Source organism: Lytechinus variegatus, chromosome 4, assembly GCF_018143015.1.
Source record: "Lytechinus variegatus isolate NC3 chromosome 4, Lvar_3.0, whole genome shotgun sequence".
Classification (NCBI taxonomy): domain Eukaryota; kingdom Metazoa; phylum Echinodermata; class Echinoidea; order Temnopleuroida; family Toxopneustidae; genus Lytechinus; species Lytechinus variegatus.
Genome location: NC_054743.1, coordinates 43,190,808 through 43,205,778, shown reverse-complemented (window position 1 = coordinate 43,205,778; position 14,971 = coordinate 43,190,808). Strand labels below are relative to the sequence as shown.

At 37.0% G+C, this 14,971-nt stretch overlaps 1 protein-coding gene across 1 annotated transcript in view; it reads right to left on the bottom strand.

The window, feature by feature from the left end:
* Positions 1–316: 316 nt before the first annotated feature.
* LOC121414116 (E3 UFM1-protein ligase 1-like) overlaps positions 317–14,971 on the bottom strand; it is a 43,943-nt gene continuing 29,288 nt past the window's right edge. Inside the window, exons 14-19 of the mRNA XM_041607180.1 lie at positions 12,862–13,028; positions 12,104–12,231; positions 10,060–10,140; positions 8,874–8,965; positions 7,106–7,240; positions 317–2,720 (exon numbers count right to left, since the gene is read on the bottom strand). Coding sequence (XP_041463114.1) covers positions 2,447–2,720; positions 7,106–7,240; positions 8,874–8,965; positions 10,060–10,140; positions 12,104–12,231; positions 12,862–13,028 — 877 coding nt within the window. The 3' untranslated portion in view covers positions 317–2,446. The remainder of the gene's footprint in view (positions 2,721–7,105; positions 7,241–8,873; positions 8,966–10,059; positions 10,141–12,103; positions 12,232–12,861; positions 13,029–14,971) is intronic.

The window sequence follows — 14,971 nt, the reverse complement described above, 5'->3', positions numbered from 1 at the left end:
ATGCCCAGGTGCGCGGTTACGAAATTACGCAACATTGTGTAATTGCATGTCAGACCAAAAACTGCTTAAAAAACCTGAATTCGTGTACAAATCCAATGCAAATTGTATATTTGGCCAAAATTCATAAATGTATCATTATTTCTACTTTTAATGATTAAACTTACTTAATTTTGTCTTGTTTATGATCAGAATTAAGTCTGCAACAATTTCCATCGAAAAAACAATAAAATACATTGCGAAAAAAATTGCGATACCAACTTTTTTGAAGTACATGTGATTGGGATTCTTCAAAGGGTCTAATGATTAAAAAAAATAGGGGCAGTGTGATAGTTGATTAGAGCAAATATTTTATTTCATGCATAAATTAGCATAATTAATTCATTTAATAAAAAATCTTATTATTTCAAAAAAATTAACCATACAGCCTGTAGATTTTACTGCACACTACCACCATGCAATTTATTGCGGCGCTCGAAGGCCGAGATCTCAGGGGGGAGGGCGGAATCAACACCACCTCCCCCCCCCCCCCCGGCTGTGAGATGGGATAAAGGGGTACTCCAGGCTAAATATATTATAATTTGATCAGTTAAAGAAAAATCAAACATAAGAGAAATTATCACTGGTTAAGGAATGAGAAAGTTATTTCGGTTTTGTGCTTGTCTTCATGAATATGAAATGAGCAAACTGATATTAACGTCAGATCCCTACTTGTTTGTTTTTATTTTATTACATGAAACTGTATTTATCAAAATGTTGTCCTTCAAGAATTAAACTAATTGGATTGAAAACTGATTTAATGCATATCGGATAGTCATTTGGGAGACAAACCATACATACATGTATGATAATAGAAAATAATTATGATTTAATCTAATAACATGAGAAAAAGGAAAGTGGGAAATAAAATCAACAGCCAACCTAATGAATTTTCATGACGACATGCACATAATTATTTTCATGAAATAATGCCTGATTTGAAATTCAGTAAATCACTCATTTGTTATCAAAATTTGATGACTATTTTTTTAGCTTTCTGCTAGGAAAATTTTACTTTATTCATAAAGATATAATTATTTTCATCCCAGAGTAACTAAGAATAGTAGTTAGTATTCATCTTCTTTCAATTTAGCTGCAAGTACATTTTTTCTCCCATTGAGGAAGACAAGTCAAGAGACAGAAGCGAGTGAATATTCATTACAAATTTCACATAACATCGCAAACTTCAATGTACCTTTAACCATAAAAGGACTGCGGGCCATGATGCCCCCTCAACGCTTTGTGCGATATTTCAGAAACGCAAAAAAAAATAGCGCCGCAAAAATTAATGACTTTTTACGAGACAATGTCCTGCCGAAATTGGTCTGCTGAGTTAATTCAGGGTTTAATTTATTATTTAAATGGTCTGTAATAATTTCCATTCCATGCCAAATTTTGACGCGGTCGCGCAAACGGCTGCCGAGATCAGAAGGGCCGCCCCTCAGTCCTCTATACATCTCCAATAGCCCAGTCCTTTTAGGGCAGGAGTGAACTGTGTGTGGTCTCTCATTGACTGTGTGTTATAAAGACATAGTCTTGAAATATACATTTTCAGATATTTACTTTAATATACTACAGAGAATAAAGTGACCTATTATTGTATTTGTGAAAAGAAACTGAAACGTTTTGAGGTGAAAAGTAATTGTTTTACTACATGTATGTGGTAACATATTTATTGCGGTTTAAATGTATTGAGTAGTTAATAAGCTTGTTATCATTCAAGTGGGTCTGTATTACTAGACTACTCTAGCATTATGGGTCAGGAAACTGGACAGGTATGAGTAGTTGAGGACTTGAGATGGCGCTATTAGTTCGTATCTGCTTTTAAAGCATATACAATCCAGCAGCCTTTCAGAGCATCCCCTGAATCCTAGACTGCTCCTCTCGCCTTCGTTCAGAACGAATACTAGCAGTGTAGTCTTGTAATATAGACCCATTTGAATGGCAACACACTAATTCACTATTCAATGCACTGATGCTGCAATGTTGGTCATCACACAGCGTAGTTCAGTTGGCCCCTTCCCCTTAAATACTCTACATAAACAGGAATTCATTGGAATTGATTGGAAAGGGCGGAATATAATTATTTGGTGTCATATTTGATATTCAGTCCAACATAGAATATACTATCGTTGAGAAGGTTTGGTCTTTAATCAATACATAATGCAGTTGCATTACACTAGGTAAAGATATTATGGATTACCATGAGGTGACAAGCTGAATTTCGAGAAATTTATCTAAAAATAAAAACAAATAATCTAACAATACATAGTTTTTCGGCACATGGGATGGATATGATCTATTAAAGAAATTTTCATAATAATTTTCATATCTATGGATATTCTGGGATCTAACGAAATATAACACGAAAACATAACTGAAAATGTATTAAAGGGTTCAATCCTAGGGTTTAATCCTCATGATTAGCAGCTGATCCTTTCTTCACCAGAGCTACGTCCTTGATCTTATTCAGCAAATCCTGGAGTTGGGTCTTAATTTTACTCTCCTCATCCACTGCACTCGTCTTATCCCCCTCCTCCTCGCCTGAAGGTGCGCTGTTCTTTTGATCCTGCTCTCGGATGTGAGCCATGTTTTTTTGGACCAGGTCTTGGTATTGGACTAAGAGGGCGTGTTGGTCAGCAGTGAGGTGTTTACTGAGGAATGTGATCAGCTGAGGTACGCATCTAGGGTAAAAAAATGAACTTGTAAGTATAAAAAAAGTATAACAAACGTGATGATGATGCTGATATCATTTATAGGATGCAAAATATTTGAGGCGGCGCAACAGCTCAGTCTGTAAAGCGGGTGTTTCGGATTCGGGTGACCTGAGTTCGATTCCCACTTGGTGCACTAGTGCCCTTTGGTAAGCCATTCATCTTCATTACCAGGTCCTTCGGAGAGGACCTTAAGCTGTCGGTCCTCTGGTTGCTTGCTTAGCATTGATGCTTTCTTAGCAATCAGATCAAAAAATCACTAACATATTTAAAGAAGTCAATATTCAGCGATAGTCTAATATTATTATTAATGACATCCGATTGAATGGTTATTAGAACAGCAAATCTAGTTTACAGAGTTTAATGTTTCACTGAAGCTGATCTCAATACAATCTACACATTACCAGCAAGAACTTATGAAAACTGTATGTGTACACATTTAAGGCCTTTACTAGAAAGTCATTTTCTCATCCTGACTTTCCTGAATAATATCAAAAAATCATATAAAAAAGCTAACGCTTCATCTTTAAATACCATCAAAGTGCTTGAATTGGCAATGATTCAATGATCAATAAGGCTAAGGCAGTGGCGAAACTACAGGGGGAGGGGGGGGGGCACGTGGCCCCCCTCCCATCAGCTGGCAAAAAACAAAAAGGGGAAATGGAGAAAAGGAGAGACAAAGAAAGAGAAACGTATAGTGGAGGAAGGAGAAATTATTGTTTATCATATGTCATATTTCATAAGAATATTTTTTCATAACTTTAATATTAAACATAATTTGCTTCCTATGTGTTCATCATTCCTGGTGCTCGCATAGTTGCATTGTCTGTTTAATAATCCTGTTTACTAAAACATCCTGTTTTCAAGTCAATATACACCAAATATATTTCCTTGCACGTCAAGTTATTATTGTTTTATGTAGTGACATAATTATGCTTCTTTTACATGACAACTTAAAGTGATTGCCACCTTTTAAGGTCGCTGAATATGAAACATTATCAGTCTGAGCTTGCGTTCACATTAGTGGATTGGTGATATATGACTGCTCTTCATGAATTCCTAAAACAGTCCTTAAATGTCCCCTTTTCTGGTCTGAATATCAAAACTTCTTGGCTCGTGCTTTGTGCACGATCATTTGCTTTGGTGAATTCCTACAAACAAACCAAAGAATGCCCCTCTTGTAGTCTGAATTTCAAAAGTTTTCAATTCGCGCTTTGCGCGCAATATTTGAGTAGTGAGATTTGTTTCGTATTCATAATTAAATTGACTTCAAATGTTTTTAGGTGTAGTTCTAACAAATCAGTAAGTGCTTAGCACTCGCATTATATGACTATGGTGAGATATGAATGGTCTTCATAAATTCTTAAAAGATAGTTCTTAAAATGTCCCTGTTTGGGGTCAATACATAAAAAATTATTGTTTATTTAGTGAGACAGCTACGTATCATGATTACAAAAATTTGCTTATACATGTAATGTCCCTTTTTTAGGTCTGAATATAAAAAAAAAATCATTATTTGATCAGTAAGATACATATCTCTTTAATGGCACAGTCTTTCAAATGTATCTATTAGGTCAGTACACCTGGCAATTGAGCGTGCTTGGCACGCCCACTAAGTGCCACAAAATTTTTGTTGGCCCCCCCATGCCGTTACCTATGGTACGCCACTTGGCTAAGGTATACTTAGGACCTGGACTGGTGACCAGCGAACTTAGAAATAGCTAATCTTAAACTTTAAATATTGAGACCACTTTATAGGCATGTAGGGTACAGAGGGTGATAATCATAATTTTATTTATGTAGACATACTAAAATATTTTTGAGAGGATGGCTATTGATATCTGTTTTGATTTCTGGTAACAGGATTATTACACCAAGGATGTATTAACCTATTGACTGCTGAATTCTGTAATTCCCATAGGCTTTATACAGAGATCACCAGGTTCAAGTAGGCAATGGGTAAAGTGGTGAACAAGTGTTTTAGAATTCAAATCGGCCTCTATTATAAGACTACACTGCTTAGTATGTTGCATTGTGGGTAGTAATCCTGGCCGGATAGGAGTACATGTAGTTGAAGGCCTTGAGGGAGAAGGGCTATTAAGGATACTGGCTTGTGTGCCCCTGAAAACCTGCATGTAGGATATCATTTTTTTTCAAACTTTCTAAAAATGTTTTTGGACTATGCATTATGGGTAGTGATCCTTGCCAAATACATGTAGGAGTAGTGGAGGCCTTGAGGAACAAGGGCTATTAAGGATACTGGCTTGTATGCCCCTTGAAAACCTGTATCTAGAATATCATTTTTTCTCACATTCCAAAAATAATTTTAGACCTTAATTAAATAACATTTCACATATTGGGCCCTAATAGGTATTTCAAATCTGAATGTATTTTTGTTCGGAATTTCAAAATGCTGCATCAGTTCTAAGCATCATTTTCATATTAATCGCACATCTTTCCTGTCATTTGCATTAAAGCAATAAACATTGCAATAAGTGTATTCCCTATTCCTACAAACAATTAACTTCTTCTACCACTGATATATCTTCTACATTCTAGATTCATTGAATCTAATTTTCCATGTGACTATTTTCCAATGTTCACTGAACTTTATATTGGGGTCTGACCATTTTGAAAGCAAAGTTGTTCAAACAAGTTGCAACGATTTTATGGACTAATAGTGCAAAAAAATTAATGAGAATCGTGTAAAGTATGGTGACTTTGTTTTGACCTATTCCTTGTCACACAGCATGAGAACCAGCATTTTTGCTGCGCTTTTTGGGGGGGTTTGTTTCAAGAGCTCTTTCAAACATTTCAGGGGCTAAATCACCCCCAGCCCCCCGGGTATTTTTGTCCCCGCAATACAACTATGAATAAACAGGTGCTACCACTTCAATCACCATTATAACTATATATAAGCACAATTACTACAAGTTTTCCACTACCAGCAGAGCAAAACCATCCCACTTCCGTTACTAAACTCCCTTTTGTTCAAACTACCCCAGAATAAGTCAAAGTTCAGAAACTTCAAAATGCCGCCGCTCGCAACCTTTTTTCCATCCACCAGGCGCACTCACATTACTCCTATCTTAAGATCCTTACATTGAATCCCTGTAAAGCAACGTATTATGTTCAAGATTTTGTTGTTAACTTTCCACTGTGTCCACGGCTCTTCTCCCCAGTACCTCATTTCACTGATCAAAAGTTATACCCCTTCAAGATCCTTACGTTCCTCCTTTTCCAATTTTCTCGTTATCCCCAAAGTTTCCAAAACCCCGGGGGAAGATCATTTGTTCACTCATCCTCCAAGTTATGGAATAGCCTCCCTGAAATCATCAAACTTTGCTTGACCTCTGAAACTTTCAAACAATACCTTAAAACATTTCTCTTAATTCAATTCTTATTAATTTCTTTTATAATTTCTTAAAAAGCGCCTTGAGCACTCTACAGAGTAGATTTGGCGCGATATAAGTCTAATTATTATTATTAAACCACCATTCCCAGCAGTACCACAACCTGTATCAGTGCCTCATGGAGCATACATTGGGTATGGTTTTGGGATGACAGCAGTAATGGTGAAGATGAAGGTCTTAAGTACAATCAGTAAAGCAAGTACCATCATCAGAACCACAAGCAGAATCAGTAAGTACCATCATCGGTACCACAAGCAGAATCGGTAAGTGCCATCATTGGTACCACAAGCACCAGTTTATGTACCACTCCCATTACCATCATCACTACAGCCATTGCCTCTACACTCCCACAACATAAACCACTACCTTTTCTGCCACAACCACACCTCTCCCTATTACTACTAGCACTACCAATTCTACTCCCAACATCATCCCAACCATACCACCACCTGGTCCCGCTGCATAAAGGTTACTATTACGGTAACTTTGCCATCCAATATTAACTACCATGGTAATGCTGGTCGACAGCCAATCAAAATAAGGGATTCCATGCAAGTTACCATTGCATGGCAAAGTTACCATAATGGTAAATTTTATGCAACGGCCAAGCACAGTTTAAATGATGCAAACCACCATCATTTCCTTCCCAAGGTATGAAGCATACTTTTGTAAGGCAGGAGTGATGTAGGAAGGTCCAAAGCAGTATCTCTTTTACCACTACCATCAGTACCAGCACTGCTACCATTTCTACAACTACTTTGACCATCAACGCTACCACTTACCACAGCAAAGAAATTACCTTTTCTTCTATAACCACCACCACTTCCTTCCACAACTACATATACCACTATCACCAGTACCAATACCACTTCCACTACAACTGCCACAACCAACACCACAACCATCTGCATTGCTGTTACAGCAACCACCATTATCACTTACCTTCCTGGTGCATGGAGCATGCATTGGGTGTGGTTTTGGAAGGCAACGGTGATGGTAAGATGAAGGGCCAAGGCGGAATCGGTTTCGTTCCTCAGCTGCTCGCACAGGGCTTGTCGATGATGGAACACCGCTTGCCTTCAAATGACAAATGTTTACAGCAATGAAATATGATAAGTGAAGGTGAGGTGTCCAAGGTGTGTTACAAATAATTATGAAGAATTGCTGAGAAAGGATAGTATACATATCTTGTGTTTTGTGTTGGTAAGACATATCTCTCGCATATTCAATAATTTATCAATACATAATCAATACTTCTACAGGATAACAGGAAACTATATGTTTACCAATTCCAACTTTCTTAAGAAAGTATTGTAAATTCTCTTCTGGCTAAACTTCTGATGCACACAATTTATGGGTTTCCTATTAACTTCATTTCATGTTCTCACTAAAAGGTCAACTCCCCCAATTCAGAGTAAAGTTATGATGTACAGATTGTTCTGGTCAAGCATCCAAGGTTGAATAACACCTGTTTGGCTGTAGAGTCTTGACCAGACCAATATAAAAGGGGTTCACTTCTGAACCCAAGTCAGTTTTTAAAGAATAGAGATTAGAGAATACAGATTGGAGTTTAGATTACTTTAGAAATTGTTCCAGCATGCAGATAGATTAGAGACAGAGCTACAGAACATTTTATATTTTATACTGCAGAGTTTATCTTCATCTTCAGAGTATAGTCACCGTCAGACTTACTCATGCATTCAAAATCATCAAGTTATAATCATCTTTATCAAATGTGTATATAAACTGTACATCCTGCATTGAGTTTTCTTTATTAACACTGGTTGAAAGTTAAAGTGCAATAGATTCCGACAACAAAGCAATAGAAAGCCTATGAGGATGACTGTGGATATCTGAACATGTACATGTAAGTTTAAGATATAAATAAAACAAATATCACTATCGCTACATTATTACTAGTAGAGTGAAATGACTAGTATTCATCATGTGAACAAGAATACATATACACTATACATCACTTTTCTGCTTAAAACATCAAATTACTATCTATTATCTACCAAACACTAATATGAGACCCATAAACCCAAAGTAAATCAAGGCTTTTTGCAGAGATATTGGCGGAAATGTTTGGAATCGCTAATAAAAGTAATCGATATGTGCTGATTTTAAGTATAGATTCATACCCTTTACGTCTGTTCAATTGTTCAAATGTATTGCTTAAATGCTTATACTTTCCATTATGGTACAATTATGTGGTAAATATACTATGGCATAGGTTGACATTTTACTGGTGTTTATATTGGGTTTTTTTGCTTGTCAAATATAAATGAAAACTTTTATTTCTGTATAACCCCATTGCAGATATTAAAATAATAAAATAAAAATTTGTGGGCCAACATAATATATTTCAAAATTAAAATTGAAATGCCTATGTATATAAAAGAAAATATTTGTTAAAGCAATCCAAGAACTCACATTAAAATAACTATTTGGTGAAAATATTGGTTTAAAAAATAGTCCATTGGAACAATAGCCTAGTTTAAAAAGTTGTCAATATTGCGAGACACCATATCTTGCCAAGTTGATTTATGTCATCATGGCAAGATATGCTATCTTCCCATGTTGACATTAAAACATCATTGTTTGATGTGGCAAGATAAATTATCTTGCCATCTCAACAAGATGATGGCACTTTAAAGCTCCTGTATACTACATTTGTCATTTTACTGCGATAAGTTTTCATTTTTACCTGTCTTTCTTTTTGTCTGGTTTCTTGAGCATGATGTCACAGACGGAAGGGTCACACGACTGCTCTAGGTTCTCCACAAATTCATCTAGATCCTAAAACAAAGAACAGACACATGAAATATATTCTAGACCATTACAAATTTTAACATTTTTCCATGGTTTGAACTTCATTGGGAAGATCCCTTCATCGGACAAAAAAAAATTGTACAGATCCGCATACCCTAGCCTACATGTACCTAGGCGGAGGATGCAGCTTTTGTTTTGTCTTTTATGAGTCTGATGCTGTTATGGAAAACATCAGCAATACCTACATCTTCTGAGGAAGATACCCTCCTGTCTTATGTTTAGTTGTATTCTTTCAATTAAACAGGATTCGGTGCAGATTCTTCGAAAAACTGCAAAAGGACAATCGTCGCTTGAATGAAATCAATGCAAGACAGGCAGCCGCGGTTCGTAGTATCTTGCATTAGATGTATTGCCGATGTTTCGCGTTTGAGCATTAGATTCTAGACTCGTAAAGGCAAAGACAAGCTGCAGCCTCCGCCTAGACATCATAAATTATGATCGTCTTCAAATGCAACTTTGCATTTATGTCCTGTCACCCAGTGATATACGTGGAGACTTGGATGAAAAATGCATTACACAGGGATCTAATTTTCCTGATTTTAATTAGCAAAGAATCTGTGGTCACAAATCCTTATACACGTTTGTGTTTTATGGAATTCACAAACTTTACATTTCTTAATGGATTTATTTTATCCAATTTTCAGAATAGTTATCAGACGATTCCAACAGTATCGACTGCATTGCAGTACTTTGAAAGTTGAAGATATTTTATAAACATCAATTTGTTTCATTTACATTGATTTTACCCATTTCACGTTTATGAAATACTCATAACAAAGTCAATATATTGGAAAGTTATTTGAGTAATCAAACAAAATAATCATAGGTATTGGTAAATCTCAAAATCTGCAAAATACGAGCATAATTCATCACGATTTGGAAAAATGCACTTCCACGTAAACTTTCCTATCTATGTCTCTGCCATGTCCCTTCCCCATCTCCCTCCCTCCTTTTCCCAATCCCCCTCCCTCTTTGTGCCCTCCACCCACAAATAAATCTCTAACATATCAAGTACATTCATCGGCATATACCATGTCTTGCAGAAAAGAGACTTTACATACCTTACCACTGAGGGAGCTATTTAGTTTTGACATGACTGTCTTTATCTTATCTGGAAGCTTGCTGATGATGTTTGATCGCATCTGTAATAATAATAATAATAATAATGATAACAATAATAATAATTATAACAATAATAATAATAATAACAATACTGTCATGTTTTACCCATGGTAACCACTTCAGTTCCACCAACTGTTCTCCCAGCTGGCTCTGCAGAACAAGATAATATCAATGCCAGAAGATTATGAATATATTTTTAAAATATTGATACAAGAGGTGCGACACCACGTCCAAAGCATTGTGATCTTGCAACCTGGCAATCTGGAGCCAAAGTTAAGCTTACGTGGATCCCCTTCAGTAAGTATCCTAGCCTTTCCGATGGGCATTGGGCTATCTGCTGAGCAAGCATTGATGAGACAACGATCAACCACAGCGGGGAAAAGATTAATCCTAATTACATTGTCCCTTGTAAACAATAACAAACCTGTCCTTTGGCCATCATTAAGAATTCTTACATTTCTAGATGTGCCTTCGCATCGGCTGCTGGGTGACGGGCTCAAAATTTGGAGACTTCTCCTGAATACATTCTTTCATTTGTGTCCTCTCTCATCTCTTTCACTCACCATGGAATCTCTTTCATTTCACTCTCTTCAGTCCACTTATTCGCTACATGCAGTAATGTTCTTGAACTGCTCCAAACAATGAATTTAGTAAAAGCCCAAAGTGTGGAAGAAAGAGGAATATAGGTTTTTTAAGTGGAATAAAGTGGAGTTTCAATTTTCCCTGAACACTATGGCCCGAATTCACAAAGGTGGTTTTGAAAACCCACGGTTGAGTCAATGGTTTATGCAGATTTCCTGTATAAATTACGCCTAATTTAGCGCGTATCGGGCGCATGTATAAAAAATTCCAATGCTGATGCGCGCTTTTGTCACAGTGCCCCAAATTAGGCGTAATTTATACAGGAAATCTGCATGAACCATGGACTCAACCGTGGGTTGTCAAAACCACCTTTGTGAATTCGGCCCAAAGAGTAACATGTACATTACCTTACGAGAAATCAGAGCTGCGTCTTTTCAACGGGATTCTTGCAAGTGTCTTCTAATCGCCTATCTTTATATCTAATGACACACAATACATTGGGGCTGTGGGGAAGCTTTATAATGCCTGTATAGTATTATGGGCTTCTTCCAACCAGCCTCTGGTGCATGTTCATGGCAACCCCATAGCTACATGTACGATAAAACGTGAGGAGAAAGATGAAAAGACCTTACTGGATTCCTGTGAAAAAAACGCAGCTCTTACTTTAGGAAAGGTGCATTAACCCTCACTAGGCCGGGCTTTTTTGGCTGTTCTGTGGCCAAGGGGAGGGGGTGATTCATCCCCCCCCCCCCGAGATCTCGCGAGCGCCGCAAAATTTGAACGCTGGTAGTGTGCGATGTAATCTACAAGGCTTTATGGTAAAATTTTCCAAAATAATGAGATTTTATTTTAAATGAAATAATTATGCTAATTTATGCATACATCATACTTTTTGCTCTAATTCACTAAATAAAGCTCCTAGAATGCTAATTTTTGGTAAACATATTCTTATGTATTTTATTGTTAATGAATTTCTTATGTACTTATATGTTTTTCAACCTTTTGTTTTTCTTTGTTTTTTTCACCAGATTTATTGCACAACCTTTTTTAAGCATAATTATGCTTAAATCAATTGATATCAGCTGTTTAAAGTAAAAATAATCATATCTTTATGAATAACATGAGAAAACTCAATTTGCATTGACTTTGTACACAAAATCACGTTTTGGAAAGAATTTTTGGTCTGACATGCACTGAGGAAATGTTAAGTAATTTCGAAACCGCGTACACGGGCGTCGTAAATTTGGTCTCAAAAGATGAGAAAGACTTAAAAGTATAACCTCTGCGAGTGGCGCGGTAAAAAAATTTCGCGCAGAGGAATGATCGCAGAAAATGTTGAGGGGGCAGGTTGATTCAAACCCCGGCCTGTTTAGGGTTAATCACATTGTTCAATGAACCCACCTCTGGTGTGAGCGTGAGAGGATCTGTTGCTATGGCTGGTTCAGCTACAGCACAACATAGCATGTTGGTCACATCGGAGCAGAGTGATCGCAGGAGATAGCGGGATAGCTGGCCTTCAAGTTCCTCATCTAGACACAGTAATGAGAACAAAAGCTGGTATATTGATGCTGGATATTAAAGGAGTGTTGCACTTATGGGATGTGCAAGCGAACATATTTTGGGGTGCTGTAGTCTAGTGGTTATAACTCTTATCCTTCAATCAGAAGGACATTGATTCGAATCCCAGCCTTGGAGTGTTTTCCTTCAGAAATTAACATTGCTTCTCTTTAATATACTCTTATTTTTTTTCTTTTTCTGTTTTTATTTTCCACTTCTTGAAAAGTCAAGTAGTGTAATTCCCTCTTGACCCCAATCCTGACCACACTAACTAAATTTTTCACTACTTCTAGAGGATTATAATGTAAAATGTGGCTAAATTCTTCAGAAACTATATCAATTTAACACTCATTCCTGAGCAAATTAATGCACTCACTAGTCACAGTTGTGCAAGAGATAACAAAAGCTTTCAGTTGGTGTTGAAAATAATATGAGCATATCAAAGTAATTTGCAGAATACTTATAGAATTAGCATGGTGACTTTGCCATCAATGGTAATTCCCACAGAAACCTTGATAACCTCTTGATGTTCAGCAATGATGACATTGTAACAATTGATATCAGGGTCATGTTACACATCACATTCAACATAATGGATGTACCTCCTGAGCACTGCTTGACCCCCTTGATGAACTGTCTGATGTTATTCCAAAAGGCATTGATCCCGTCTTGAAGATCATCTCTCGTCTTTCTCCTGGTGGCAGCGCTTCCTCCGGCCATCATCTGGAATGCCACTTTCACAACATCCTGGTAGGCACGAGTTAGAGGCCTTGGACATTCAAAAATGGGTAAAGTTAGACGTTAAAATCATGATTTAAAGCAAGTCAGTAATCCAGGTTTTAATCCCTGATAATGGGGGTGGCTGGATTCACCTCTAACTCACAGAGACCCCCCTCACCACCTCCCACCAGCCAACTCAAACTCAAGTGCTCTTCTTAAAAAATTATGAATATTCCTCCTCAGCACATGCCCATACCACGTACTCCCTTCACCTTCACCATCTGATCTATGGTCTCTTCTAAACCCAACATCTGCAACCTCAGTCTTCTTCTTTTCCATCAGCTTAAACCCCCTTTCACTTACCATTGCTCTCCTAGGCCACATACAATTACACATTTTGAAGTACATGTAGTAGGAAGACCTGGGGTCCGTTGCATAAAGGACTTGCAACTGTTGTAACTTTGCCATAATGGCAACTGCCATGGTAACAGCAGCCAATCAGAATCAAGGTACCATGGTAGTTGCCATAATGGCCAAGTTACAACAGTTGCAAGTCCTTTATGACAGGGGCCCCTGGGTGTAATCCTATTGTTCCTTGCCTTTGAGACATGTTTCCATCATCTCCTTGTGCAATTACCAAACAGACATCAGGGATAGATTAAACCAAGGCCATTAAAGGCCATGGTCTGTTTATTGGCCATTGCCTTCAGGATTCGTTTGTGTCCTTTTAATTATATTTCCTCCATATTTGCTATGATATAGAATTGTAATCAATGGATAACTGGCTTAGTCCTCAACAAACTGGGTTTTAATAAATGATCAAAGATTTACAAGGGCACTGCACAAATTCTACTCAGTAAAAATGAACAATATTTTTACTCAGGCTAGCTTCAATAATTTTTACTAACCCCATGCCAATAATTAAGAGATTGGGTCAATCACAGTGAGGCCATAGCCCTTCTCATAAATTGGTTTCTGAATCCAAAGACACAAACTGTCCAAAGACCAATGAAAATGAGATGGGATTAAACAAACTTCCAAGTTTATTAGACATGTACTTCACAGGCATGTTTGAGTGATTGGCTCAATCACTTACAATTATCACAGAACTTAATGTTAGACTTCACTCAAGACCCACTTGTGAATTAAAATGTCATATCGGGTCCAAGCCTGCAGACTAATTTGACTTCGCCTCGCACAGACCTAAAGATCGTTCTCACATACTTGTATACACCACTGTTTTGTCTACCCAGATACTGGATGAAAAGACCTTTCAAATTAAAACAAGTGGAATGCCTCTGTCAGTCTCGCCTGCAATTCGATATAGCAGCAGTGCTGAATTTGAAAATAGCTATTAAATAATTATTCACAAAAGAATACTATGTCCATTGACCCAAGATGACCTTTGACCATGATCATGTGACCTAAGACATGTGCAAAGCAATCATTTATACTTGATTACCCTTATGTCTATGTTAAATGAACTACATGTGTAGATCCATACACTTTCTAAGTTATGATGCAAATTCAACAAATACCCCCAACACGACCAAAGTTCATTGACCCTAAATGACCTCTGATTTTGGTCATGTGACCAGAAACAAGCACAAGATATTCAGGGATACATGGTTACTCTAATGTCCCAAGTTTCATGAACTAAACCCCTCAAAATAAGTTCTGCAACTCAAGTTTGAGTGCTAATAAATTTCTTAGTGAACCATCATCATATGTAAAAGTTGTACCATTGGAAAGTATGATTATTTCTCTTAACAATCATGTGTCTTTTGTAATGCTAGTGTTATCATGAAATACACAGACATGATAAATATGCAGCAATGTAAAAAATGAAATGTTGCAAAATTGATTGCCATCTCATGTTTGAGTTCTGCAACTCTTAACTGCAAGTTTGAGTGCCAATAAATTTCTTGATGTGCCATCATCATGTGTAAAAGTGATATCTTTAGAAAGCATGATTATTCTCCTTTACAATCA